Here is a 27,483-nt window from a genome sequence, read left to right on the forward strand (position 1 = left end):
GACAGGGAAAGTGGGGGGGGGGTCCTTTGCCCTCCTCCTCGTGTCTCTCGTCTCTGGGCTCAGCCTGCCTTGGGAGACCCCGTATGGAATGAAGGTGAGCTGCTCCCTCCCTATGGCCAGTGGGATGCCCCATCCCAGGTTAAGCTCCCGAGCTGGGGTAGGCCACGCGCCTCACGCCAGTGACCACAGGAGCACCATTCTGGGTGGGTATTCTGTTTAATGTCCTCTTCACCAGCAGGCGTTGAACCAGGGGCATGTTCCCCGGCTGCCCAAGAGACCTCAGGTATTGGGAGCAAGCCCTTCACAAGCCAGCGGTGGGGACTGGGGTCCCTGGGTGGTCCCTTCTGGGGTTCAGCAGTTTCCTTCCCCACAAATGGGGTACCTGTCAGAGGCCTGGGAGCCACCCCCTCAGAGCGGGGAGCCCACGTCTGCCTTCTGCACCCGCTCACTCCTGTGAGTGCCATCGCAGTACGGGGGTTTCTGGGTGGCCTTGCAGGTACAGAGGGCCACTACACGGGTCTCCTGGGCCTTGAACTTGAGTGGGGATAGGCCAGTGCGTTGGAAGAAGTGGGAGCCATCGCAGAAGGGCTGGGAAGGGAAAGAGCGAAGTTAGAGATGCAACCCCACCTGCTGGGCTGAATAGCGCACAGTGTTTAGGGCTCAGGCTCCTGAGTGAGACCTGCCTGGGCCCCCTAGCTTTGCCTCCCCCATCTGCAGTGTGAAGGTAATAGGAGAGCAGTCCCTAGGCAGTAAAACAAATAATGGTTTCTTTTGCATTTTGCCTGTAGGAAGCGTTAGGTAAGTATGAGTCTTTAATGCATTAGTCTCTGGGGGATCCAGAGGGCCGGGATAAAAGGGCAGAATTTTCAAGGTGAAACAGCACTGATAAGTTTTTTTGATTTTGGAAGGTTTATTTATTTATTTAATTTTTGAGAGAGAGATGGGGCACAAGTGAGTGGGGGGGGGGCAGAAAGGGGGGGAGAGAGAGAAGCCGGGCTCACCCGAAGCGGGGCTCAAACTTACCCAATTCGGAGCTCAAATTCCCCCGATGCAGCGCTCGAACCCACAAACTGTGAGATGATGACCTGAACTGAAGTCCGATGCTTAACTGACTGAGCAGTTAAAACCCCACTGATAGGTTTTTCTAAAACATCTCTGATGGGGAGTTTGGGTGGCTCAGTCGCTTAAGTGTCCCAACTCTTGGTTTCGGCTCAGGTCATGATCTCAAGGCTCGAGAGTTCGAGCCCCACACAGCATGGAGCTTGCTTGGGATTCTCCATCTCTCCCTCGCTCTCTGCCCCTCCCCAGCTTGTGTGCTCACTCACTCAACTCTCTCTCTCTCAAAATAAGTTAACTTAAAAAAATAATAAAGTAAAATGTCTCGGGGTCTCCACCGGCTCGTGAAATTCATTTCCAACCACATATTCTATGGGTAAAAACTTCTCCGTGTGGGAGACAGCCTGCCATGTACAATGCTTTAAGACTGGGGTATCAGTTTTGTTCGGCTCCAGGAAACATGGGCGCATGTTACGGGGAGTGGATGTTACAGGGAGGAAGGGGATGTCCCACGGGGAACTGGCTGCCTGTTGCAGGAATATATTTCCCATCCTTCCGAAAGCTGCTCAAGCAGAGACTGGGTAATGGAAACTGAGGCCTGCCTTGACTTGCTAGTTAGTTAGGCAGGCCTCCTGACCTTGAGGTCAAGGTAGGGTAGGAGCCGAGATGAAAGAAGTATACAAATAAAACCCAGCAACCTGTCCCAGAGGGCAAAAGCCAAGAAGGCAGAGTGCCAGACTGTGCTAGGCCACACTATGGCTGGCATTCCCTAGAGCTGCTCCACCCTCACGAGGACCCGCTCAGGGTCAAGAGAGTGGCAAAGTAGGACTTGGGACCCTGGGCTAGGGCACCACATGACACCGCTTGGAGGCGCACAGTTCAGAGCTCAGTTTAGGAAGGAAAGGGGCTAAGAGGCTAAGAATGTGGGTCAGGTTCCTGCTGGAAGGAAGGCTCCTGGGGCCGAAGGGAGAGGAAGGTGAGAGCAGGCAAGGCGACCAAGGAAGCCCCATCACTGGAGGCTTTGCAAAAGACACTGGCAAGGGGCACCTGGGGGTCTTCCCAATGTTGGGGTCCAAAGCCTGGGAGCCTTTGGCTCAGATGCTTCCTGGAAGGGGGAAGAGAGGGGGAGAAAGACAACCCAGCCTCTCTCCTTTGAGCGGGGAGTCCAGACCACGCCTCCGAGGGGTCGCACCAGAAGAGGAGGGCAGAGCCCTCTCAGAACTCAGAGAGACTGAGTTTCCCTCTGGCCTTGTGTCAAACAGTGGATACAGAGAACAGGGAGCTCAGGGCTGTGGGTGGTGGTGCTGGCCAGACAGCATTCTTTCACCCCCAGCCTCCCTTTGTGTGTGTGTGGGGGGGGGGCAGGGGGGAAGGAAGAGGAAGGTCTTGGGCAGGAGCTCCCAGGAGATACCTGCTGTCCCAACCAGGGGTGTCATATGTTAATGACAGGGGGTAGGGGTCTCTCACCTGCTGCTTGCTGCGGCCACACACACACCACCTGTAGGTTTTCCCAGCCACCAGCTCCACCTTAATGGGTGTCTTCAAGGCCACCACGGACTTGGCTGGCGTTTTAGGGAACCATCGGGCCTGCGGCAAGGGAAGATGAAGGGCTTGGGGTCAGCCCCATGCCCAGCAAGCACTTTCCTGCCTTTGGACTTGTCCAGTTTCCCAGTGGCTTAGGGCAGGCTTCCTCTGCAAGAGGCTGATCTGATGCCACCCCACAAGGACATTCCCCCAGGTTCCCACAGGACACCATAAGGACCCTGAGTTCCAGACAGGGAAGAGATTTCAAGCCCATGTAGGCGCTCCAGCTGGCTTCTGGGCCCAGCTACCTTCCTTTCAACTCCAGGCTCCCACTTGGGGACTAGGAAGGGAAGGGCCAGGATCCTGCCAGCCTAAGCAGGATCACCTGCACCTGGGGCTGTGTTTATCAGGCACTGCTGTTCCCAGGGTGGAAGCCTGGCTCCCTGCCCTGTGCCCTCTGGTCACCCTACCTCCCCTGAGCCAGTGGGAAGGTGGCTACAGTCAGGGCTTTCTGAGGCTGGAGTCTGGGAAACAGGGCTGACTCTCTTGTTCCTTCTCTGATCTCTAGTTTTAGGGTCTCTGGGACTGGGGGGACTTGGGCGGAGGCAAGGGGAAACTGGGTACTTACCAGCCAGGAGGAGATGCCCCGCCTCTGATTCAGCGTCTGCAAGGTAAGCAGGCATGACTAGACGGTGGTTTGGAAACACACAAAAAGAAAAGAAAGAAAAAGTCAGTGGAAAGCGTTGGACTTCCAAAAGGGTCATCTGGGAGGGACGACAGGACCTGGCGGGGGGAAGGGGGAGGTAGCAGAAATAAGAGGGTAAGAAAAAGGGGTCACAAGACAGGAAGTGGAGTTGCTGGAAGGTGCGGGGGGCACCCAGCCTGCGCTCAGCGAGGGAGGGCCGCAAGGCGCCCGGCGAAGCGGGACTTGGGGACGCGCAGCCGCGGGACAGCGGGGCGGGGCCCTGGAGGGGCGAAGGGGCGGGGGTGGGCAGGCGGCCGGCGGCGCGGGCTCGGGGTGCTCACCCGGGCCGCGGGCCGCAGGGGCGCCCCCACGCCACCCATGCCGGTCCCCGCCGCTGCGCCGCGCCGGCTCCGCCCCGCGCCCGGGTCACCTCCCGCTCCCGCCCTCCCGGCCGGCCCAGCCCGCCGCGGCCCGGAAGACGCCGCGGGGCTCCGCGCGGGTGGGGGCCGGGGCCTGCGCGGTCCGGTGCCTGCCGCCGCCGGAAGCCCGGCCGCCCTCCCCCACCCCGCCCCGCAGCCTCCCCGGCCCCCCCGGGGGCGGCGTGTGGCGGGGGCCGTCCCGGCGTCCGCTCCGGTTGCTGCGTGCGCGCGGAGCGACCGGCGGGGAGCTTCGCCTCCGCCTTCCTGGCGTCCCCGTGTGGGCGGGGACCTCCCGGGAGCCGGCCTCTCTGGCGGAGGCCGAGGCAGCGGCTCCGTCTCCTCACCCAGGGAACCTGCTTTTTCAACAGATTCCCGCCTGGCCCGGGCGTACACATCACGTCCCTGTGGGTGGGCACAGGTATTTGGGTCTTTGGAGCATACCGGTGCGCGAACTACTCACTCTAAGTGCTTAGAGAAATGGAACCGACCCCCCCCCCCCGGCCCCCTCCCGAGGCTCCCACAGTTGGCACGCCCCTCCCTTTCCCTTCAATAAAGCCAGACAATGCAGGGGTCTTTGGATTTTTTTTTTTTTTTTTTTTGTAAAACATTCTTTTATTAAAAGAACAAGTGCTGTTTACGAACTGCCCTTCGTACAAATAACATCCGTTATACAAAGATACAAGATCCGGGTTATGCACAATTCCAGGCTCGGAAGTGAAAGGAGGGGGCATTGCCTTTTGGGCTGAGGATATAAAGGAGGTTCTAGAAAGAATGTAAAAGGAGCCCCTGGGTTTGCAAACTCTGGCTTCCCCTCCCTGCTCCCCTAGGAAGGGTCTGCTACATTGAGACAGGCTGGGATGGACAGAGGGAAATGGGGCTGGGAGTCAGGGTTTGGGTCTCCAGTCCTGCCACCTGAGTCCCAAGTTGGGCTGGAGGAAGTGAACAAAGGACAATGAAGGCACCCCTCAGTCCCCAACTTTTCAGTAGATCAAGTCAAAGTGGTCGGGAGCTGGACACACTTTGAATCCAGATTGATGTGACTGGAGGGAGCCAGGGTACTGTGCCCTGCCCCCTCCACATTCCCCACTGAAGGGACCTTAATCCCTCTGGGCACCTCTCCCCAGGAAAAATACATTGAGACAGAGGAAAATTGGGAGCAAGCTGCCTACTCCTAACTTTGGCCCACCGCTCACCAGGGAAGATGCTCAAAGTTGGCCAAGGGGAGCCCGTGCCTCTGAAAAGTTGTCTGCATTTCCAGCTCAGGGGGGAAAGGGAAGTGTGGAGGTTACCCTTTCTCAGAGCTGGCCCCTGGCTCTGGCTCCCCTCACTTGTCTAGGCCTTCCCCAGGAGTACTTCCCTAGCCCTCAGTACAGGAATGGGTGGGGTGCTCTCGGCCTCAAGGTTAGGGCACCAGGAGGCAGCAGCAGACCCAGGAGCCTGAGGGGAAGACACACACAAATAGGAAAAACTTAAAAAAAAAAAAAAAAGCAATCTTTAAAGTGTCATTGTCTATGGAAAGGATCCATCAGCTCTGAGCTAAGACAATCAGTGCTACATAGATACCCTCCCACCGGGGCACAGCCCTGCACTCACACACACAGGGACAGACAGACAGCCACATGGAGGTGGTGCAGTGGGGGGCAAGAGAGCCCAGGACCAGGAGGCCTGGGTCCTGAGGGCTGGTCCTGGCTCTGCCCCGAGCCCCTGCCCCTCCTAGGCTTGGAGCTATCACCTGTGAAGCAAGGAACTGGCTCAAACCACCCCTAAAGACAGGTCCCTTCCTGCTGTGACATTCATGCACCAGTCGTGACTTCAGAGCTGGACAGGTGTTCTGCATGCACAGCCCTCACACCTCCACACTGAGCGTGATTACACACGAAGCTCTGCTCATGCATTTTCAGACTTCATTTCCGCCCTGCAAACCACATCCTTTCGCTCTGCTAGGTAGAGATATACAAATCTGTGTCTTTTCCCACTCCCCATCCAAACTCGTCCTGGAAAAAGGGACCAAGGCTGGGAAAGGAGGGTGAGGTCAGTATAGCCATTCCCCCTGCATTGGGACCCTGAAGATCTCCAGAACTTTCTTACAAAGCTCCCTCCGAAGAAGGAAATGTACTCTCTCTCTCATGCCCCTCTGTCCCAAACTGAGGGACAACAGCAATCCATACCCAGCCTGGGTCCCTTCTTCAAATCTAACCTACCTGGTGCTGCACCCCAGCCTGGGGAAAGCTGGAAAACAAAAGACTCTTGGAGATGAGAACCCCAGACTCTCGGGGGCTGGGAGGGAGGGGGGAGGTCTTGGTTCCAGTGCACTAAATCATAGGGACCTCTCACTCTCTGCCCCAGCAGCCTTGGAGCGGGTTTACTTTCCTCAGCATCCAGAACAGAAGTTGACTTCAGTTCTTAGTGGGCCGGCCTTGGGCAAGGGTGTGAGTGTGAATGGGCAACTCTTCTAAGAACCTCTGAAGGTTATTTTTCTTTTCAGTGGTTCGGGGGCAGGGAATTAGAGAGCTTAATAGATGAAGATGAATAAAATGCTGAATTCTATCGTTTCTTCCTAATTGATATTTAGCATTAATAAAAAGTGAGTATTTCTGAGGTCATCACAACTGCCTTCCCCCCTCCCCCCAAGCCCTTGCAAGTGCCTAAGAAATTGCCTCCGAAGGATTCCCACCCACCCCCTCCTTTATCAGCTCCCTAACATCTTACAAAGTCTTATCAACAGGAATATTAATATTATTTTCAGTATCAGAAAAAAACCAGTTGAGCAGCACAGGCAAAAATATATCTGCACTACGTTTCTGTCGTTGCCAAAAATATACACATCTTCTTTTCTTTATTTAAAAAAAAAAAAAAAAACCAACAACAACAAAAACCCAAACGGAAACACACACAAAAAAATCCACACATGCAAACACTGACGAGACATGAGCTTCAGGGAAAGCTGGAAAAGCCTTCTCCTGGCTCCAACCCCAGTGCAACTGAAACACAGACACAGGCTTCACCCTTGCCCTTCTCTCCTGGCTGCCCTACTGGCCCCTCACTCAGCCTTTGCCACCAAAGGCTCTGAGCAGGTGGGGGCTCTTTAAGGTGAGAATTGCCCCCACACCCTGAGGGGGGGGGAATAGCTGGTGGGTGAAGGGACAGTTGTCAGGTCAGCTCAAGCTGAAGGCTCCCCTGGTTGGTGGGGGCAGGGGTGGGGGTAGGGTGCAGGGGAGCAAGCTGGCTAATTCAGGGAGGGAGGTTTTCACTAAAGGAAGTGGCACTTTACCCCCCCCCTTTGCCCCATCCCCCCATCCCTGGGACTCCCTTCGTGCCAGGGAAGCAGGACAGACCATCAGCGGCTGGGGGGGGGGGGGGGCGGGGAGGGGAGGTTTGAGGGGGCACTGAGACCATGTGGGGTCTGGGGGAGGGAAGGCAGGATATTACCCTGATTCAAAGCCCCCAGCCCCCGGTTACTCTCCAATATTGGAGTACTGTTCTGGTTTTGTTAACCATTCATGCCCCAGAAAGGGACCAAAGTTGGTGAAGTGGGGAGGGTGCAAACAGAAGCTGGGAGCCCCCTTCTGGTGCCGCCTCATCTGAGCACTGCTCCTATCCCTGCCCTCGGCTGCCCCAGGTCCAGGGGGAGCCAGACAGACAGACGCGAGCACACACACACACATACACACACGCACGCAGACACACATGCACAGGCTCACAGGCACACGCTCTCCGAGTCAGGCAGCTCCATCTTCCCACCCTCCGCACTCCTAAATCCAATAGTGCAAACAAGGGACAGGGCACTAAAGGGGGCTGGGCCTCCTCCCCTGCCCTTCCCCAGCCCGTCACTGGGGGCTCCAGACAGGTGGGGAGGCCTGGGCTGAGTTTGATGACATCCTGCCCCTTCCTCAGCTCCCTAGTCTGTGGGCTTTTACAAGCTCAGCTTGTAACCCTTGTTGGGGCACAGGGGCAAGGGACCGGTGAGACACAGTCCAAGGGATCTCTTCTGCCACCTGCCCAAGTTGGGAAGAAACTGCAGGTAAAGCAGGACTACTCCTTTCATAAGAGATTTCCGCGCAGGGGCAGGCCCAGGGCCTATCCCTCCCCGCCTCTCCCCACTCAAGTGCTGATCCATTTTATGTGGAGGGTCCAACCAACCCCCCACTTATGCCATGGCCCACTTTGCTCTTGGAGGACCTCAAAACATTTGCTGAGAGTGGGGGCTCCTAGGTGGGCTTGGAGCCTGTCCTCCCTCTGAGCCCCTCACAAAGGGGTCAGTGCAGAGGGAGAGGGGGCCAATGGAAGGGGCATCCCTCTCCGTCTCAGTCCTCGGCACCAGGAGCACCCCACACTCCCCAGGCCTCGGCACATGATCTGGGCTAGGCTCTCCAGTGTCTGGGTGCAGGTGCCTGCTCCAGGCTGGGACCCCTCAGGCCAAGATCTGCCCCCTCCATCTGGGGGTCAGGAGGGGCTGGGTGGATTTAGCCTTTTTCCTGGTTGGCTGAGGTTCCTTTGTCAGCGGTCTGGAAAGAGAGGAAGGGAGGCTGGGGGTTTAGGAGGTGTCTGGTCCTAACACCCAGCTGAGAACAGCTGCCTGGGTCAAGGAAGCTGTCGTAGGGTACGGTGAGGGAGCCCCGCTGAAGCCCCTGCCCTGGGCTCTTGGGCTAACGTGTTCTTTATTTCGTGGGTGTTCGTGTGTGTGGGAGGGGGGGAAGCGGGGACGGGGGCAAGTTGCCCTGCACAAGGGCACCCAGCTAAGCACGTACGTTCCAGCCAATACCAGCACCCTGGGCTCTGCCTGTATACCTTAAGAGGAAAAAGAGAGGACCTTTCTCCAAATGGGCCACCCAGAGCATCATCTTTTTCTAGCTGGTCCACTCAGAGAGGAAACAGACTTTTCTAACTGGTCTTCCCAGAGGAACACTATTTTCTAATTGGTCCTTTTTCTATTAGCCCATGCTCAGAGTTTATCGTGGATCTAGCCCAGGCCCTGGGGTCTGGAGCAGGGCACTCTGCTGGCCTAGGGGTAGTTTCCTTCCTCCTTCCGATGACACATCTGATGATGTACCTTCTGATGTTCCACCTCTGCCCATCCCGGAGAAGGGAGACAGGAGGACGGCCTTGGGCCCCCTACTCACCCCTCCTTTGGGACCACTGCCGTCCGCCCCCGACAGGCCGAGGAAGGGGTTGGTCTGGGCAGTGAGGACTGGAGGTCCGCCCGCTGCTGCTACTGCTGCGGCCGCAGCTGCTGCAGCCATGAGACTCGTGTTGTTGCCAAGCGAGGGAGCCACCAGGGCTCCGGCGGGCAGCAGAGGTGGGGCAGACGCCGCGGGCAGCAGGCCAGGGGCGCCCGCGGACAGCAACGGGGTGGAGCTTCCTGCCAGCAGGCTGGCCACGGGCAGCTGGGAGCCCCCGGCCATCTGCAGCCGCTGCAGCTCCCGCTTCTGCTGGATCTGCTGGATCATCTGGTAGACAACAGTCTGGTGTTCCTGCAAGGGGGCCACACCACTCATGGGCCAGTGGCCCCCAGAGCTAGCCTGCCCTGCTTGGTCCAGGCCCCATCCCATCACCCTGGAACTATGAGGAAGGAGACCTGGGGGACCGTCAAGTTTCTGTTTCCATCTCCCTACCTGGGGACTCAAATCTTCCCATCTGGATCAGAAAGCAGTCACTGCCATCAGTGTTTGGCAACTGGGGCACTACCGGCCAAGTGCCGGAGGCTGTGTAACATCCTTGGCCCCACCCCCTCACTGAATCAGTTCCTGTTGTCACGACAACCACAAATGCCCTGGGGGTGGCATGACCCCAAGTTGAGATATAACTAAGCTAGGTCAATAGTAATCCAGCCCCCCCACCTTTTGTTTTGTTTTGTTTTGTTTCATTTAAGACTCATTTATTTTTGCTTTAAATAGGCAAGGCATTTTCAGTGTTCCAAAAACCAAAACAAAATATCAAGGTTTACCTTAAGAGATCTTGCCCCCACCCGTTCCCATTGGGCCCCTATAGGTAACCAGCTGAACTGGTTTCCTGTGTATCTTTCTAATGTTTCTTTAGGGGAAAATGATTATGTTTTCTATTTTTTCAACTCTCTCCTTTTTAAAAGGAAGAACTCCTTTTCTCCAAAGGAAATCTTAGCGGAACCCAGCATGTAAAACAGACCCAAAAGGGGCTGCTCTGGTTGAGAGGGTGTCACCTGCTCAGCCACAGACCCTGAAGATCCCCCTGAAGATCCTTGGGGCTGGGATTGGAAATGCTCAGTAACTGAGGACCCACCACCCTCCAGACCTTCTCACTAGGATGTTATCTGGGGCCACTGGAGCACCCCTTCCTCAATGCCCAGGGGCCTGAGAGCAACCCTCATCCCCTTTGCCCCCGCATGCCCCACAGGGGCCCAGCCTGGGGCTGCCCTCCCTCCTTCTATGCCGGCCTGGTCAAGGCTGGCCCAGCCCGACATGGGCCCTCCCCACGGAGCTGGAGCAGGCTGGGAGGGGCGGGCATTACCGGGGTCAGCTGTGGGGAGGCCAGGAGCTGTTGGAGCTGCTGAAGCTGCTGCTCTTGCTGCTGCAGGAGATGTCTCTGCTGCTCGGTTAGGCTGAGACAGGGGGACAAAACACACACTATGGACAGGGGCAGGGACATACGCCTCCCCCCTCCCCGCCAAGTTCCCGGACTCCCTCAGACCCAGGTGGAGAAAGGCAGGGATGTGCGGTTTTGGAGGGCTACAGAGAAACAGAGCGAGCTCAGATACTGCCCTGGGAGGGATACAAGTCAGATGGAAGAGCTTTCCCAAAAGGGAAATCAAGATTGGGGGTGCAAGAGAGAAACCGGCGACTTTGTCCCTGGAGAGCTACCATCCAGAGGGCACTCACATCTAACACCTGGGGAGTACCTGGGACCAAGAAGTGACTAGATTCTATACCTTGTGAGACTGGAGAACATTTTTCCTTTAAGGGGGACTGTGGGTGTTTGGGGGAGTCCCTCCCAGAGCCAGCCTCCCCCTTCCCTTCCCCAGGCTGAGCTCTCCCTCACCTGTTAAGACAACCTGGCAGCTGCAGCGTGGGGGCCCCGCCAGCCTGGCTCAAGCCCGCAGGGTTGGGGGCGGCAGCCCCATTCAACCCCCCCAGGAGCCCATTGAGGGGCAGGGCCCCGCTGCCCGCCAGCCCCCCCAACAGCCCCTCAGCCATGGGCATGGCCCCCAGTCCCGCTGCCCCCGGTGCCCGACCCAGCCCGTTCTGCGGCTGGGGCGGGGAGCGGGGCAGGGGCCCCGGGCAGGGCCAGGGGCAGAGTAGCAGGGCTCTGCTGGAGCAGGGGCAGCGGTGGGGGCGTGCTGTGGAAGGACAGCGACGAGCTGCTGCGGCTGGGGCAGCCTGAGTGTGGGTCCTGGGGAGGGAGGGGGAAGGGAGGGGTCAGAGGGGCAGGGGGCCAGCATGACCTCTCTGGCCCCCGGCCCAGCACCCACCAGCATTCTCACGGAGCACAGCCCCCCTCCACCTCACCCAGCAGAGCCACCCAGGAGAGAGAAGCAAGGCCCAGGGATAAAGGCTACGAATCCAAAGAGTCCTTCACAAATCACATTTACAAATCACTTCCTGGGGGCCCAGCACCCCTTGCAATCCTGGTTTAATCGTGAACAGTGACGATGGTGGTGGCCATCTAGCGAACCAGAGCCAGGGTTCAATGTGTGACCTGTACCATCTCGTTATTCCCACACATGGGTGAAGCCATTGATTCTTAGACAGGCTCTGTTAACTCTGCAGGCAGGAGAGCAGTGGCTGGAGTGAAAGGCTCAGGTTCAAACCTATGGTCCACAATTCAATGGCTTCACTGGCTTCTGTGTTAGTTTACTCACAATGTGGGGATGATGGCAGTCCCTAATCCACAAGGTTATTGTGAGGGCTAAACAAGCCAATGCTTTGAAAGCCTCAGCACAGGACGTGATTTCAGAGGGCGAGTCTGTCATTAATATTCGCTATGATGATGATGGTGATTGCGCAAGTATGTTAAGAAGCCAGTTCGATTCCGGTAGCAACCACCACATAACAATAGCGACCGGTACCCCAACCCCCACCAATTACACAGGGGATTATTTTGTGTGAGGCACTGTAATAAGCCCTTCGCAAATACTTCTCAGGAGCCTTCCCTAACCACCTCTTAACTCCAGAAGAACCCCACCCCCACTCTTCCTCACCACCCTCAAATTATTTCCATTTTAGCCCCTTTCCTGGTTCGTGATTATCATTTTCTTGGATTTACAGTCTACCTTCAGGAGCAGGACTGCGTCCGTTTTGCTCACTGATTGCGTAGCCAGTGCCTGGCATCAAAAGTAGGCACCTCGTAATCATTATTTATTGAAGGAATGAACGGATCAGTCAACCAATTGCTCAGCCAATCACTTCACTGCCCAGCCTCCAATAGCTGTAGGGTGGAGATGAGACCAGAAGGCCCTGGCGCTTCCCCTCCTGCCCCCCCCCCTTGCCTCTCCCCGCGGCGCCCACCTCGGAAGACGTGGACAGAGAGTTGTCCAGGCCAAGGCTGTTCTTCCCCGGGGGGCTCTTGCTGGTGCTTAAGGAATCGCTGCTGCCGGCTGAGGGAGGGGAGCAGGGAAGGAGGTCAAGGGCTGGAATCAGGGCCACGTCGCATCGCCCGGCAGAGGCCCCTACTCCCAGACTGGGTGGGAGTCCCCTTACCTTGGGGAGGCAGGCCATAGGGCCCAGGGACTGGGCCGTTGGCGGCAGGCAGGGCAGCAGGCAGGGCGGGGAAGGGCACAGAGAGCTGCACGTTGAGAATCTGCAGCCGCTCCTTCTTGGCCGTCAGGCTCAGAATCTGTTCCTGAAGCCGCTGGTTTTCCTTCTGCAGCGCGTGCAGTGCCTTCAGCATCTCCACGACTGCGGAGAGACGGTGAGAGCGCCTGAGCCCGCAGGCCTGGAAACGGGAGGCCAGGCCTGGGGGCGGGGCGAGAGAACCGGAGGCGGGGCCTGGAGGGCGGGGCCTGGAGGAGGAAATCTGTCTGAGACCTAAAAAGAGAAGGCAAGGCGCCTGCTGGCGAGACTTGGGTGAGCTCGGAGAGGCGGGACCTCGGGAGCCGGAGGTGTGAGGACTGGGGGCGGGGCCTGAGGTTCGCGGGTAGAAGCTGTGATAAGGGTTGTGGAGGCCGGAGGAAGTTGGAGCATAGGAAGGTAAGGGCCAGGAGGCCGCGGGGGCCGAAGGCGGGGTGCACAGGTGGCGGGTCCAGGTGCGGGGCCTAGCGAAGGTTAAATACAGATCAGGTCCGGGTAGCCAAGAGTTAAGGCCGAGGCGGGGCCAAACGCGGAATCTTAAAAGGTCTGGGGACCTCGGAGAAAAAGGTGACCGAGTCTGGGGGTCCTAGGGCAGGTCTCCCAGCCCGACTGCACCCCTCCTCACTGTTGACACCGGCCTCGCCGTCGCCCTGCTTCTCCAACAGCTGCTCCATGTTAGTTGTTCCGGGGGCTGCTGGGTCTAATTGGCTGCCCCCGCAGGATGCAGACGCTGTCTGGTCAAAGAGTGCGGGGAGGCTGCTGATGGGGGACCTGGGGTCAGAAGAGAAAACCAGGGTCAGGCTTACCTCACGTCCCCACTCCTGTCTCCCTCCTCCTCCCTCAGGGGTTCCAGTCGTCCCCTTTTGGACCCCACCCTCTCCTGGCGCCCTTCTCTCCGCCCTCTCCTCCCCTCAGTGTCCCTCCAGCCCCGCTCCCAGCCCCTCCCCCAAGCCGCCGCCCCCTCCCTCACATGGAAGACAGACTCTCCTGGGGGGAGGTCCCCCGACACCGGAAGCTGCAGTCCTCCAGGTCTGGCTCTTGGAAGGAGAAGGGGAGCAGGGATCAGCGGGGAAGGGGTGCCGTCGGCCTCACGGTCCCCGCCTGGGAAGTGGTGCGGGATCTGGGACTTTACCGCACACCCCTTTCCCCCAGCATCTCCCCCAACCCCAGACTGGCAGTTCTAGCTCTTAAGACGCTGGTAGCCCTGGCTTAGAAACCTGGCCCCTTGGGAGGCACAGCCAAGGGATCTGGTCTCTTCCCCTTTCTCTAGGCACAAAGGCGGCCGCTGCCTGGCTTCTTTTGGAATCCCCTCCCAATTTCTTTCCTGGTGTCTTCAGGGTTATAGAAATTCGGGGTCTACGCAGTCTTGGATTGAACTTGGGCCCGATACTTGCTATGTGACCTTGGGCTTGAAACTAATATCTCTGAATTGGTTGTGATGAAGATTAAAAATAAGGTAATAAATGTGAAGTGTTAGCTGTCCTGCAGCAAGCCCGTAATAACTGTAGCTATTATAGTTTTGTGCGACTTTTCATATTCATAAACTCACAAGTTAGGTTGCCAAACCTTTTTGTTGGGCCACAGAATTCCAATGTGGGGTTTGGAAAATGTAGTCACCCTGCGCTGTCGGGTCATTAATTCTGGAGTCGGATTCGGCCCCTTTTAGAAAGTTTACCTGAACTGGCGGCCGGGAGGTAGGCTCCGCCCCCTAACCGGCCAGGTGGTGTCTCTGTGCCAATCAGCTCTCTGGGGCTGGGACAACTCTCCCGGGAGAGGGAGGGGCGCTTGTGAGCCTCCCCCTTAACTCCTAAATACCCGGAGAGCAGGTTGCCCAGCTAGTGGACTCCCTAGACGCCCAGCCCAAGGACTTACTAAGAGGCCAGCGGGGAATTACGCTGCAGTGACCAGAGAACGGGGCTTGAAGTCAGGACCAGAATTGAGCTCCAGCTCTGCCCTTCTCTACTTGAACTGCCTTGAGCAAGTCATTAAGCCTTTTTCTTCTGTGAGATGGAGCAGTAGTAATTAATTCTGCCAGGTCCTACCCGTCCCATCAGGGGATTTTAACGTGAAAGTATACCCTGTTTGCTGTGTGTGGCTTTTTTTTTTTTTTCAGGGTGGGCAACGGCCAGAGGGAGGGGGCAGCCAAAAAGCCCTCCCATCCTTTCTGGGGTGACATGCAGGTGACGGGTGCCCCTTTGGTCTTTGGGAAGAAAGGGGAATGGGATCAGAGACACGTACCTGTGTGGCTGCTCTCGGCCTGGGTGAGGAGGGGGTTAACGGCACCCATGGGGGTTCCAAAGATGTGGGTAGAAGGAAGGCTAAAGGTAGAGCCAGCCAGAGAAAACACCTGAGGGAAAGGAGGTATAGTCCAGCCTGGTGGTTATTCTTGGATCTAGGGCACAACTGTGTCGGGGGAGGAGGGGATCAGGTAGGTGTACTGGGGAGGAGAGAGGGCCAGTGAGAGGAAGACATTCTTAGTCTCTCCCATGGAGACCTGGGGTCCTAGGCAGCCTGTCCCCCACATGTCTAGGGATGGAGGAGCCCAGGAGTAAGGCCTCACCTGAGTGGTGGAGATAGAAGCAGAGGAGGAGGGGAGGGTGCTGGTGAATGGGGAGCGGCTGAGGCGGGGCAGGGCCGAGGTCCCTGGGGGCCCCAGCAGGCTGGAGGAGAGGGGGGTGCTGCAGACAGCTCGCAGCATTCCACCACTGCCGCCGTGGGAGATGGGGTCCTTATTACTGGTGTAGATGCCTACAGGCAGAAGGAGGACACAGAGGGAAGCTTAGTCACCATTCCCCCTCTCCCTTCCTCCACCAGGTGGCTGGGGCAGCCCCTCCCCAGAGAGAACACTCCCCTGGGTCTGGCCACACACAGCAGTCTAATGCTCTCGCTACAAAGATGTCACATCTGCCTGTGACGTCTGCTTGACATACCTGCTTATTAGACTGCCCTGCCCAGACCTGGGGGAGTCCTGGCTTTTCTATTAGGTAGGTCCTGTTGGCAGTCTACCCCAAACTCTCTCACTACAAGCCTGCAGATGATGGGTATGGGGGAGTGTCTTAGAGGTGACTATCTCTTCCCTCCTTTATCTCTGTCTTTTGGAGCAGTTTCTATCATTTCCCTCTCACTGCATGTTTATGCCTCTGTTCCCTCACTAGACTGGCTGGGCCCTGAGATGTCCAAGGGTCACTAACCTGCCCCTAGCAGGGGAGACTCCAGGCTCAGGCTGGGAAGGCTCCCTGAAGGCCCAAAGGTGCGGGAAGCCAGACCACCCAGGCCAGAGCTGACCAGGGAACCTCCGGAGAAGGGTGAAGCAGCAGTGGCAGTAAAGCCAGCCAGCTGGGCACTGGGCAGCGAGGGAGCAGCTGGACCCCCAGCCCCCTCCTTGTTCCGGCTGCCCTTGGGACGTCCTGGTCCATGTCGGCTCCTCTTGCTAGCTTTGTGCTTCTTCTCCTTCAGGCCCGTCTCGGGGGTCTCCTCAGCAGGCGCAGGGGCAGCACTCAGTGTGGGCATCCGCTTGTGGGTGCCCGCTGAGGCCCCGGACCCCGACACGTGGGGAGACTTATAGTCTCCAGGGGACGGGGCCCGGGCCCGGCCCGAGCTGGAGGTGGTGGTGGAGAAGCGCATGATGGGCCCAAAGCCAGAGAAGACCACCTTCTGCTCAAAGAGATCAGCCTTGGGGGGCTCGGGGGCTGAGGGAGAGGGGGGAGCCGAAGGGGTGGGGGCTGCGGGCTTGGAGTACTTGTCCTCCTCTGGCTGCTCCAACTTGGGGAATGCCGAAAAGTCGGGAGAGCTCTGCAGGGACGAGACTGCACAGAGGGAAAACTGAGTTACAGCTGGGCCCCATGTCCCTCCCACCCCACTCCCAGGGCACTAGCTGGAGAGAGCTCTGGGCAGGGATTGGGGAAGCCACCGTTCCTGTCCCAGCTCTGCCGCTGTCTCTATGTCTTGGGATGAGTGTCCCCAGCTCCGGCTTTCCCACATGTGATAAAAGAGAAGGAGAAGAACTCCTGCCTAACTGATCTCACTGTACTGTAGAGATTATAGGAGATTATTAGTGTTGACACTTTAAAAATGGCACCTTATGGCACAAGTGCAGGGGATAGCAAGTGCATACTGTTAGGGCAGCAGAGGAGTGGGACCTGAGAGGGACCGGCTGGGGGAGGGTTTGGAGAGGAGTCATTTGGTGGGGATCTCCCATCTTTAACCAATTTAAGAAGCAAATGAGATGCAAACCAGTATGCAGAGGCCCTTGCTAGAGAAGCTCTGGGCTGGCTGAAGGCTGTCCCACCCCCAGCTTCCTCCAGGATGCCCACACTCACCTGCAGGCTGGAAGGGCCCCCCAGAGGAGGAGGAAGAGGAGGAGGAAGAGGAGGAGGAGGAAGAGGCGGAGGTGAAACTGCTCACACCTTTCCCACTGCTCAGTTTCTTCCCCTTGTGACTCAGGCTATGGCTGGAAGACTTTTTCCCCTTCGAGTCCCTGCTGCTCTCAGAGGTCTCCTGAGTGCTGGCCTCATGGTGGGAGGAGGAGGAGGCTGAGGAGGGGACCTGAGAAAGGAGGAGAGGGAAAGCTCAAGGCCTGCTGTCCCCCCTGCTCACCCAAACCCGGAAGCGGGGCAGGAGAACAGGGCTCAGGCTCTACAGGGAGAGCCCAAGTTTGCTTTGGAAAGGACTTGTGGGTGGGGAGCCCAGAACAGGGAAGCGGGTGTGAGGAGAGAGGAGTTGGTCTATCCTTCACCTGAGGCAGAGAAGAGTGCAAATAGTCCCCAAGCCTGTACCGATGTGCCCATCTGATCATTCATCCTTTAAGGGAACGCTTAGTGGTGCCAAGAGGGCTAGACTTGGATGGGCCTGTGCTGGGGAGAGGGACCACTGCCCTGGCCCCGTCCTTGAGGCCTCCAGTCACCACCCTGCCCTCCCCGCACACCCTGAGCTGCAGCCCAGCAGATACCCCATTTCCTGGCCACGCTTGTGCCCCTCCTAAACCACCTGAGCTTGCAGTGCCCAGCCCTCTGCCAGGACAGCCTGGCTTCACTCTCCCCGGGAAACTTCTCATCCTTCCCAATTCAACCTGGAAGTTCATGAAATTCTTCCATGGGGCCACCTGGATCCCTGGGGTGGGCCCAGTCACTCTTGTCCCTTAGTTCCAGAGCTCTGCGCACTCACATCAGCCACGTCAACAGTTGCCACACTGTTCTGAGATACACGGTCCCCGTGTCTGAGGCTTCCAGCGACCCCTCCGAGGGCAGCAGGGTAGTGGCTGGAGGAGCATGGGCTCTGGGGTCAGGCAGAGCTGGCTATGAGCCTCGTGGGCTCTACCATCTACTGCTGTTACGTTATTCGGTCTCTCAACCTCGCTGAGCTTGTGTCCTTACAAGACCAACTATGCCTCTTTGGAGAGTCGCGGGGAGCACAGAGCCAGATACGTAGTATGGGGTCAATAACGATGATGGCTCTGATGCCAGGGGCTGCTATTATTATACCGCAGAGACAGTGTCCTGTGGTAGGTGAAGAACAGGCCCTCAAGACTGCCACTCCACTACTTACTAGCTGTGTGCTTTTAGGTAAGTTACCTAACTTCTCTGTGCCTCCGCTTCTTCATTTATTGGACAAGGTTAAAGAAAAAACACCACCTAATTCATTGGATTACTTTAAGGATTAAATGAGCTAATAATCCCCACCTACTCCTTCCATCCCCCTGTTCTAGAAGTGACATTGGCATGTGGTGAGTGAGTAAGGCTTCGTATTACTGCCAGGGATGGTGTGTTTCCTCCTGGTAGAGACCAGGTATTTAGTACATGAACAAATGCTAGAGGAAGGATGGACAGGGCGATGAGAGCCACCCTTCCCTGGGTGGAGGCCTGGTCTCTGTCTTCCTCTTTGTTCTTTTCAACAGCTGGAGTTCTGAAGGGAGCCAGATGTGGTTCTGAGAGCAAGGGAGGAGAGGGGCTAGAGGGAGGGGTAGCTCAAATGCTGGGGTGGGTGGAGGGGGATGGGCAGAATGCCCCTACATGTCCAAGGGGACAGCTGGCCACTGGGAACTCCCATATCTCTGGCCATATTTCCACCTGCGTAAAGGCCCCAGGGAAAGGTCAGAGGGCAGGAATGACAGGCTTTTCCAGGTGAGCCCTGGAAAGCAGGCTGGGAGGGGGTTACCGGGAGGGACAGCTGCCACAACATCACCCTGGAAACCTGACACCTGAGCCTCCTGCTAAGACGCCCAGAGCTCCGCCAACCTCCTCAGGCAGGTGGAGGTGAGTGGGTCGTAGTGGTGACAGGAAGAAGCAGCTTTTCTCCAGGCCCCTGTGCTCCTTCTGTGGGTGGGTGGGTTGTGGGGGGCGGTGGCTGGAAGGAGGGGAAGGAAGGGCTGCTCTGGCTTGGATTAGCGACTCCCTAGCCTCGGGTAGGGCCTGCCGGTTGCTCCTCCAGATGTTGCCCATTTCTGGAGACAGGCCTGACCTACCAAGCCCTGGGAAGGGTGGGAAGAGTGGGGGTTTTGGGGTGCTGTCCATGGGCCTGGCCCATGCCACCATGGATTTTGGCTGGGAGCCAGGCTCTGGGCAGGGTCCTGATGTGGGGCAGGGGGGAAAGCGAAGGGGTCCTCTCTGCCTATCTCTGGGGAAACGGGCCCCAGAGCTTGGAGAACCAGCTTGAGTACGGTGCCCGCAGACAACAGCCCAGGGCTGAGGCTCTGTCTGGACAGAGGCAGATGTAAACATCTGGCAGCCAGCAGGCAGGGCAGCACCCCCCACCCCACCCCACCCCTACCCTCCTGGTTGGTCAGTGGTTGGTGGGGCTGAGGAGCACAGGCCCCCGCTGGGCTAGAATAGGGGAATGGAGAGGGGTGGGGTGGGGTGGGCAGCAGAGGCACATTAACCAGAAGCTGCTGAGGCAGTGCCCACAGTCCCTGGCTCACTCTGACCCTCGCGGCGTGCCTCCCTCCCCTACCGTGGCCGTTCCTCCTGGGTGTGGGCAGCAGTACCTTGTCAGCAGTGGGGACCACAGGCGGGGTAAGGATGCTGGGGGGTGACTCAGGCCGCTTCTTGTGCTTCTGTTTAAGGCGTTCTTTGTCCTTTCGACTCTGGGGAGGGAGAAGTGACCAGATACAGGTTGTGGGGGACAGTCTGGGGGAGGATAAACATGACATGTGCATGAGGAGAGGGGTCGCCTCTCAGGGATGGGCTCTGTGGGCATCATCTCCCCCTGTGGAGGGACTGGGGGACTTAGGCTGGAGGAGATGGCTCAGGCAGGTCGCTCTGAGAGCCAACAGCCCCTCCCCCTCATCCTCACTGCTTGCTAAAAATAGCCTGTCCCATTATCACGCCTGGGACACAGAGCACCACACACATGAGCGTGTACCTGTGAGGGTGTCCACCTGGGGCGTGGGGCCGTGCAGAGGGTTGGGGACCGGGTGCACCGTGATGTATGGCGCGAGGGGACATACAAAACTGGGCTGACACACGGCTAGACTGTGGAGGTGTCTGCAAACGTGTAGGGCCATGTGTTGAGGGCTTGGGAGACACTGTCACATCACGGGGAGGACATGGAGATACGGAGAGCCCCAGAGAAGCCACGCCCTCATCTTACCCTCCATGCCCCTCCTGTGTCACTTTCTCAGCCTCCTGCTGGCCCTCAGTGGCCTCAGAGGAAGGAAGGGGGCACAGGGGCACCTTGTGGTGGCTTCTTAAAAAAGTTATGTGTTTGCAAGTGTGGGCAGGAGGGGGAGAGGAAGAAGACATTTATTTACCTTCTTCTGGCCCCTTTCATGGTGGGAAGGGTGCTTCTCCTGCTGGGTGGACGGAGAGGCTGACCGGCTTCTCCGGCCAGCAATAAAGCCGCTGCCACCTGCCCCTGTACCACCGCCTCCTGTTCCTCCGCCACCCCCGCTGGCATGCCGGGATGTCTTCTGGGGAAAGAATAGAGAGGAAATGCCAAACCCTCCTTTCGATAGCTTAGGAGAAGATTCCTGAAAGTCAAATGATCCGGGGGCCAGTTCTTCCCACCCGCCTCGTCACTAAAAGGACCTTGTATCTTCAGTGATGCTCTGCTCAGCAAAAGGCATTCTCTAGCCTTAAATGCCAGCGCTTCCCAAGCTGGCTTATCCAATGCAGATTCAGCAGCCGAGGCCCAGAAGAGCTAGAGGCGCGTCTTGGCCCCAGCAAGGTACTACTGGAGGTAGGACGAGAACCTGGGGCTCTTATTTTCCACCCTCCTCTTTCCAGGGTGCCTCTCGACCCATCTCAGGCAGCCTGAGCCATGGCCCAGCTCTGCCTCTTTCCCTGGGGTAGAGGACAGAGGGGGGCCCTCATGGGGAGTCCCTGCTCCCCTGAACCCCATACCCCTCCTCCCCACCAGCCCAGACACTTCCCTCCAGCCATCAGCTCTTTCTCTCTTGATCTTGGCCCTCCCCCTCCACCAAACACAGTGGTTCCTTCCGTCCCAAAGGACCTGACGCCCCTAAGAAGGGGGAAATAAACATACGCAACAGCAAAAACCCAGATACGTGATCCTCTGATCCTCGTGCTGCCTCTCCCCCCAGCCAGGGCCTCCTTCCCTTCACTGCTGATGACTGCCCCCTGCCTGACAGCTTCACCTGTGCCAGACTTGCAGGTGTTTCCTCTAAGGTCACCCACTACCTCCCAACTGCCAAATCCAAGGACTAATTGCAGGCTCCGTCCCACCCAGTTGCTCCCCCGTGGTGGGTACTGCGCCTACCTCGCCAAGCACTAGACTCTCCCCTTCACGGACCCCATCACACCTTGCCCCACCACGTCCTGCTGGGCACTTGAGGATTCCAGCCCAGCCTTCTATACTTGGGCCTGCCACCACTACCCTGCCTGGGGAACAGACAGCCACCAACGCCGAACATCCCCATTTGGCACCTCCTATTAGCCACACTGAGCTCCCTACCTTGTCCTAAGTCCTCATCGAACCCTGAAACCAAGGTGACCGTATGATTTATGATCCAAACCAGGACACTTTTGAAAACAAAAGGGGAAACTATTAATAATTACACCGGGGTGATGGGCACGAAATGGAACTATCGAGGCCAGAACAGGACGTATGCCAACCCTACAGAAGGCCACTGCACCCCCTGTTCATAGCATTCCCAGGTGTCCAAGCACTGAGAGCCAGGATCCTATGTAGTACCCTGAAATCCTCCTTCTCAGCCACCCCCACATGTGAGCCTGTCTACCTAGAAATCATTCTAGAGTCCAGCCTCACCCCTCCAGCCCTGTCCCTCCCCCCACCCTTCTCACAGCTGTCTCCCAGCCACCAGCCTCAGCCCTTCGGATCCAGCTTCACAGTGGCTTGCCAGGGCAATCTTCCTAAAAAACAAACCTGATCATGTTACCCTCCTGCTTACGAGCCTGTGGCCTGGGGGTGAGGTCCAAGCTGCATTCCCAGTCCGGCTGCAGCCTCCCCTTGCCAGGACACCCCCTAGTTTCTGGAACATACAGGTCTCTCCACAAACATGGAATAGAACCCCTCCTCCAGCCTCTCCTTGGGCCCCTGAAGCCTAGGGCAGAAGCAAGCCCCGCTCCGGCCCTGCCTGAGCGTCCGGTCATCCCCTGCCTCATCCTCACCAAGCACCGTGTTCTGTTCACAAGTTCTCTTTTCCATCTCAGGACTTTGCCCATGCCAGTCCCTCCCCCTAGGACTCATTTCTTTCTGTCTTTGCTTGGCAGGTCCCCAAGGAGCTTGCAAGTCAAACTGTGTGTCTGATTCCCACACACTAGCTGTGGGATGTTGCACAACCTAAGTGTGGGTCTTAGTTTACTCATCCGTAAATTGGAACGATACGGTACACCTAGTTCTTAGGGTTGTGGGGAAGACCACATAAAATGACACATGGAGAGAGCTGAGACAGAGGCTGGGGCACAGTAACCCCCTCGGATGTCGGCTCTTACTGCTTCCACCTCCACTCAGCTCAAATGCTGCCTCTTCCTTAAAACCTCCCAGGCTCTGACAGGCAGAGTCTGAGCCTTGCCTTCTGGAATGGACTGCCTGGTTCAGCCCTCTTTCACCCACCTCGGGCTGGGCTTCAATCTGTTCCTTATCCAGTGGCATGCTCCTCGGGGCAGACACTGGGTTCCTTCCACCTTTGTCCTACCAGTGCCAGGCACCAGCCTGGCCCAGAGCCCACACCCTCTAAAGCTGACTTAGAGGGTATGGCTGACTGACCCACTCGTGCCCTGGCCGAGGAGACTCACCATTTTGCTGAAGTGGTATTTGCAGTAGCCGCAGTACTTGACGTTGTCTACCTCCAGCACTTCCTCCTCGCACAGCAGGCCTGCCATTTGGGCACTAACCGGAAAAAGGTCAGCCTGAGAAGGGTGTGGCCACAGACCAGACCAGCCGCCTTCTCCCCACCCTCCGGGACCACCGCTAGGGTGAGGCCCGGACCATCCTGCGAAATCACCGCCATCACCACCAAAGAGACAGTTGTCCATGGCAAACCTCGGAGCGGGTTGGTGCGGCCGGCCAGGGATCCCGGAGAACCCTGGAGGGGGTGCGGGACGGGCAGGGGTCTCACCAGGTGACGTGGAAAGCTTGCCGACATCCATGGCGGTTACAGGTCATACAGGCTCCTGAGGCTGCCTTGCTCTCCCGGCCCTGCTCCTCGCAGATGTAGCAGGTCTGCAGGACACAGTGCAATTGTCCCCTCCTCCCTTCTACCTGAGGGATCCCTTGGCCTTCTCCTCCACTCTATTCTCTCCCCGTGATCCTAGGTCGGTGCCATCCAGTGGAAGATTTTGCGACGATGGAAATTTTCCCTACCTTGCTGTCCAAATACAGTAGCCACGAACCACACAGACTACTGAACACCCGACAGGTGGCTCGTGTGACTGAGGAGTTGAATTTTAAATTGTGTTTAATTTCAGTTAGTTTACATCACCACGTGTAGCCGGTGGAGACTAGATTGGATGGCACGGTCCTTGGGCGGGGAGCCCTGTAAGGCCGGGGACTAGGTCTGCCTTGCTCACAGGGAGCTTATGCCCACCTCTGGGACTCTGCACGTTGTTCCTTCTGCCTGGACCTGGAACCCCATCCTCCTCAAGGCTGGCCTCAGCCTAAATGTCGCTTTCCCTGACCGATTTATCTGATGTAAGTGCCGATGATTTATCTGATGTAAGTGCCCCCGCCCCACCCCACAAGGTATTTATTTCAGAAACTTGTTTGTTTTCTTCACAGCACTTACCACAAACTGCGTTTTGTTTTTTTTTTTATTTGCCTGTTTATTGATATTTACAGCCTTCCCACACAGAAGTGCGGGTTCCATGGGGCAGGGACCACATCTGTTTTGAGTACCTCAGCCCAGGTTCGGCACATAGTAGGCATTGAGTAAAACGTGTCCAGCCAATGAGCAAGTGAACTGCTTGCTAAGGTCCACCCACTGGACCTTGCAGTATTACTGCAAGGGAGCCTACTGCTTCACTTTGAGCCCCAGAGCATAAGCACGTGCCAGTCAGTGGCAGGTGCCTACCCACCTCCTGAGTCCCCACTTCGGCTGGACAGAATCAAAGGACACTGGATGGAGAGAGAGAAATGGAGGGACCCAAGGACGGCGGGCCGGGGCGCGGAGCGGGGGCTGGTACAGGGCATGGCACGGGCGGCTGACCTTGTTGAAGCGATCGTGAGGCACGTACTGCAGCACGATGGGCTCCATGGTGAGCACGTTGGCAAACTGCACCTCCGGGATGTAGAGGGCACATACCACGTGGGCCCAGCCTGGGGTGGCGGGGGGCTGGCCTCAGCTGCCATGGCAAGCCTCAGACCCTGGCCCCTCACAACCCCACACTGCGGACAGTCCCCTCCTCCACAGCCTTCCCATCAGACTCGGACCTCCATCCCCACCCTGCCCCCCTCCCCCCTGCAGTCCACTCCTGACTTCCCAGACCCTGCTCAGGGGGCCTTGCTGACCTCAACCGATGAACTCTGGGGCTCAGGGACCCCCTCACCTCCATTATCAGTCCTCTTCAATGCCCCGTCTTTGTGTGGGCACAGCTCACACCTCTGCCAATGCAAGGGGGCACAGGGATTTGGAGGGGGGTTCCAAAAAGGAGTGGGGGAATCTGCTGAGCTGGGCCCTTCCTCAACACACTCAGAGGGCCCCAAGACGAAATAAGCTGTCTACGGGGGATGTGTAGGGATCTGGAAGAAACGGGGTTGCCCATGAGTGGTAACTGTCGGAGATGAGTGATGGGGACAGGAGGTTCATTGTAGTATTCCCTCCACTTTTGTACATGTTGGAAACTTTCCATAATAAAAAGTTCAAACAAACTAACAAAAATAAAAAGCTCAGTGCAGGAGGTGGCGCAGAGTGAAGGATGAGCTGCGGGAGAGCTGGGTTGGTGATAGATGTGCAGGAAACAGGAAGTCCTGTGTGACAGTCCCACCCCAGCCTCAGCCTCAGCGTCCCCTAGTTTAACTGCGAGGAGACGCTCAGGTGTACAGAAGTGGGGAGGGAGTCTCAAACTCACCACCCTGGCTGCTCGCTCCTGAGATTCACATTTCCGGCAGAACCAGGGTCCCGTTGGCACCTGGACGATGCCATAGCAAGCTGGGGGTTGCGGAGAAGAATTGCCAAGTCAGCCCTGGTTTTTCCCAGAGCAACTGGGGGAAGAGGGTAACTCTAAGGGTTGCGGGGAGGGGGGGGTTGTTGTTCCCCTGTCTGGAGTCACTCACTAGACAGCAGGACCACAAGGAATGCCCCACAGCACATGGCCAGCCTTCAACCACACAACCAAACACTCCTGGCAGGGGTGAGAAGTCTGAGCCCTTGACCTTAAACTTCTAGAAGACTCCCTACCCCATGCTCTTTCTGGACCTGTTTCCCAACTCCTGCCTGGGAAGAGTCCTCATCATCAGGAATAGAGGAAACCAGAGGGACAACATTTACAACAGTCAAACACGTTTTGTTGTTATGGGGAGGGGGGGGGGGCATTTCTTAAAGGGCCAGTAAGAGAAGAGGTGGGGAAGTAGGGGGTCCAGGGACCTCATCTTAAGCCTGTAACTGTAATAGGTACAGGTCAAAAGGCAAGGCCAAGGGCAGGTGCAAGTGCAGGTAACCAATAGGAGAGTGGCGGGAAGAGAGGGCAGCGATAGCATTAAGGGTTGTCCCGGGAAGGGTGGGGGGGCAGCTGGCTGTGCCAGACAAGCCGGAGATGCCAGCCTGCGCCCTCGGCAAGACTCCTCAAGGAGTTAACTCCCGAACCATGTGCTGTTGGGGTAAACTCCAAACCTCCCTCTTCTCTTCCCGGCCCCCTGCACAACCTCGCTCCTATCCGCAGCTCTTCCCGGAGGATTTTAGGAGTCCCTTCTCCCCTGGGACCCTTCTCCTCCCTTCCCAATTCCGCTCCTCCCAGTATCCGGAAGCGGGAGGGGGGGATGACCCCCCCTTGACCTCTCCCTCTGGGAGCCTGGACCAAAATAACCGGGCGGGAGGGGACACCTCGCAGGTAAACATTCCCCCAGCAGCCCCGACACTGGCGGTGTGGGGCGCCGAGAGTGCACTCACTGCCCCCTAGTCTGTCCCCAAACTCCCTCAACTTGGGGTGGGGGGCGCGGGACTGGAACAATAGGCAAGAAAACAATGCCTGACCCGGTCCTCCAGGACCGGGCGGGGGGAGCCCCCTGACGCCTCCCTTCCCTTCAGGTGGGGTGGGGGAGGGGCGCCCGAGCCCCAGGAGGTCCCCGGAGGGCGCGGCCGGGGGCTCCCTGCTCGCGCCGCCCCCGGGGTCCCGCCGCCCCCCGCGGGCCACCCCCGTACCTTGGTGGACAGCCACGCTGCACGCGTGCCCATCACAGTAGACCAGCGGGTTCTCGGCCCAGCCCCTCTCGTCCGAACATACGCAGCAGCCTCCTACCATCTCCTTCATACTCCCATGAGCTCCCTCCGGGGCTGGGGCGGGGGGCCGGCCGGCGGGGGTCGGGGGTCAGGGGGGGAGGGAGGGAGCGGGGGGCCGCGCGCCTCCTCGCTCCCTCCTCCTCCTCCTCCGCCGCCGCCGCTTCTTTTCTTTGCCTCCTCCTTCCTCCTCCTCGGCGTCCTCCTCCTCCTCCTCCTCGCTCGCTCTGTCTGGCCGCCCCCCCCGCCGTGCTCTCGCCCTCATGCCCCGACGGGCCCCCCCCCCCCCGCAACAATGAGACCCGCGCGCCGGGTTCGCCCCCTCCGCGCCGCGCTCCCGGCTACCAGGGCCGCCCGGCCGCCGCACAGCCCGGGCCCGGCGGGGGAGGCGCCGAGTGGCACATCGCGGGCGCCCGCCCGCCCCGCGCCCGCCCCGCGCCGCCCGCTCACGCGCCGCCCCCCCGGCCCCCCTGCCCGGCCGCGGCAGCCATGGCCGCGCGCCTCCGCTCGCTCGCTCCCGGCCCGCCCGCCGCCCGCCGCCGGGTAAAGTCTTAGGTTCAGGGAACAAAGCCTGGCTTGGTAGGGAGCTTTTCGCTCGCTCACTCGCTCGCTCGCTCCGCGCGTATTTTCCCTTTCTTTTTCTTTCGGTGGCTGTCGGTTGTTGCGCCTGAGCTCTCCCTGTGCCTGCCCTTGCGTCTCGGGCCGGGGTCCCCGATTCTCCATACCCCTCCGCCCCGGTCTTCGTCTCTTCTCTTGAACCCCGAGGAAACTCAGAGGTGGAGATCGGAGGAAGGGGCGCTAGAAGGAACAGGAGCTACGTGGGCCGCTTGCCCTTCCGTGTCGGGGGTGCTCTTTGGGTGGCCGTTCGTGGGCTCTTTCCTCGGAGGCCCCTCTGGAGGGTGGACACTTTCACACGCAGACGTTTGTTCATTACACAAATATTTATTGAATGCTTACTGTGTGCAGCCGCTGGGATAGAGCAGTGAAACAAAATACAAAACAGGTATAGATTCCTGCCCTCAGGGAGCTTCCGATCCAGCTTATAGACTCAGGCGCGCGCGCACAGGGACTCAGACCCCTTAGAGGCACACCGAGGCACCCACAGACACACAAACTCACCCCCAGCCTCATCCAGCCACACCACCGGACTCTCCCAGAGACACAAGCCTCAGGTCCGACCCCGCAGGCACGCTT

General features: G+C 58.2%; 1 protein-coding gene across 1 annotated transcript; it reads right to left on the reverse strand.

Moving 5' to 3' along the window:
• Window positions 1-197: 197 nt before the first annotated feature.
• LOC131498151 (protein AF-17-like) lies at window positions 198-26,455 on the reverse strand. Its single transcript, XM_058705075.1, is given in 23 exon segments — window positions 198-588; window positions 2,524-2,643; window positions 3,209-3,265; window positions 8,805-9,155; window positions 10,168-10,258; window positions 10,696-10,913; window positions 10,915-11,046; window positions 12,162-12,250; window positions 12,354-12,551; window positions 13,069-13,214; window positions 13,414-13,480; window positions 14,682-14,790; window positions 15,004-15,191; window positions 15,635-16,249; window positions 16,763-16,988; window positions 19,423-19,521; window positions 20,188-20,346; window positions 22,655-22,748; window positions 22,978-23,081; window positions 24,064-24,173; window positions 24,404-24,458; window positions 24,926-25,005; window positions 26,215-26,455. Coding segments are annotated over 23 exon segments (3,597 nt in total). The 5' UTR covers window positions 26,324-26,455; the 3' UTR covers window positions 198-408.
• Window positions 26,456-27,483: the final 1,028 nt, after the last annotated feature.

This window comes from Neofelis nebulosa, chromosome 16 (genome assembly GCF_028018385.1).
Source record: "Neofelis nebulosa isolate mNeoNeb1 chromosome 16, mNeoNeb1.pri, whole genome shotgun sequence".
NCBI lineage: Eukaryota > Metazoa > Chordata > Mammalia > Carnivora > Felidae > Neofelis > Neofelis nebulosa.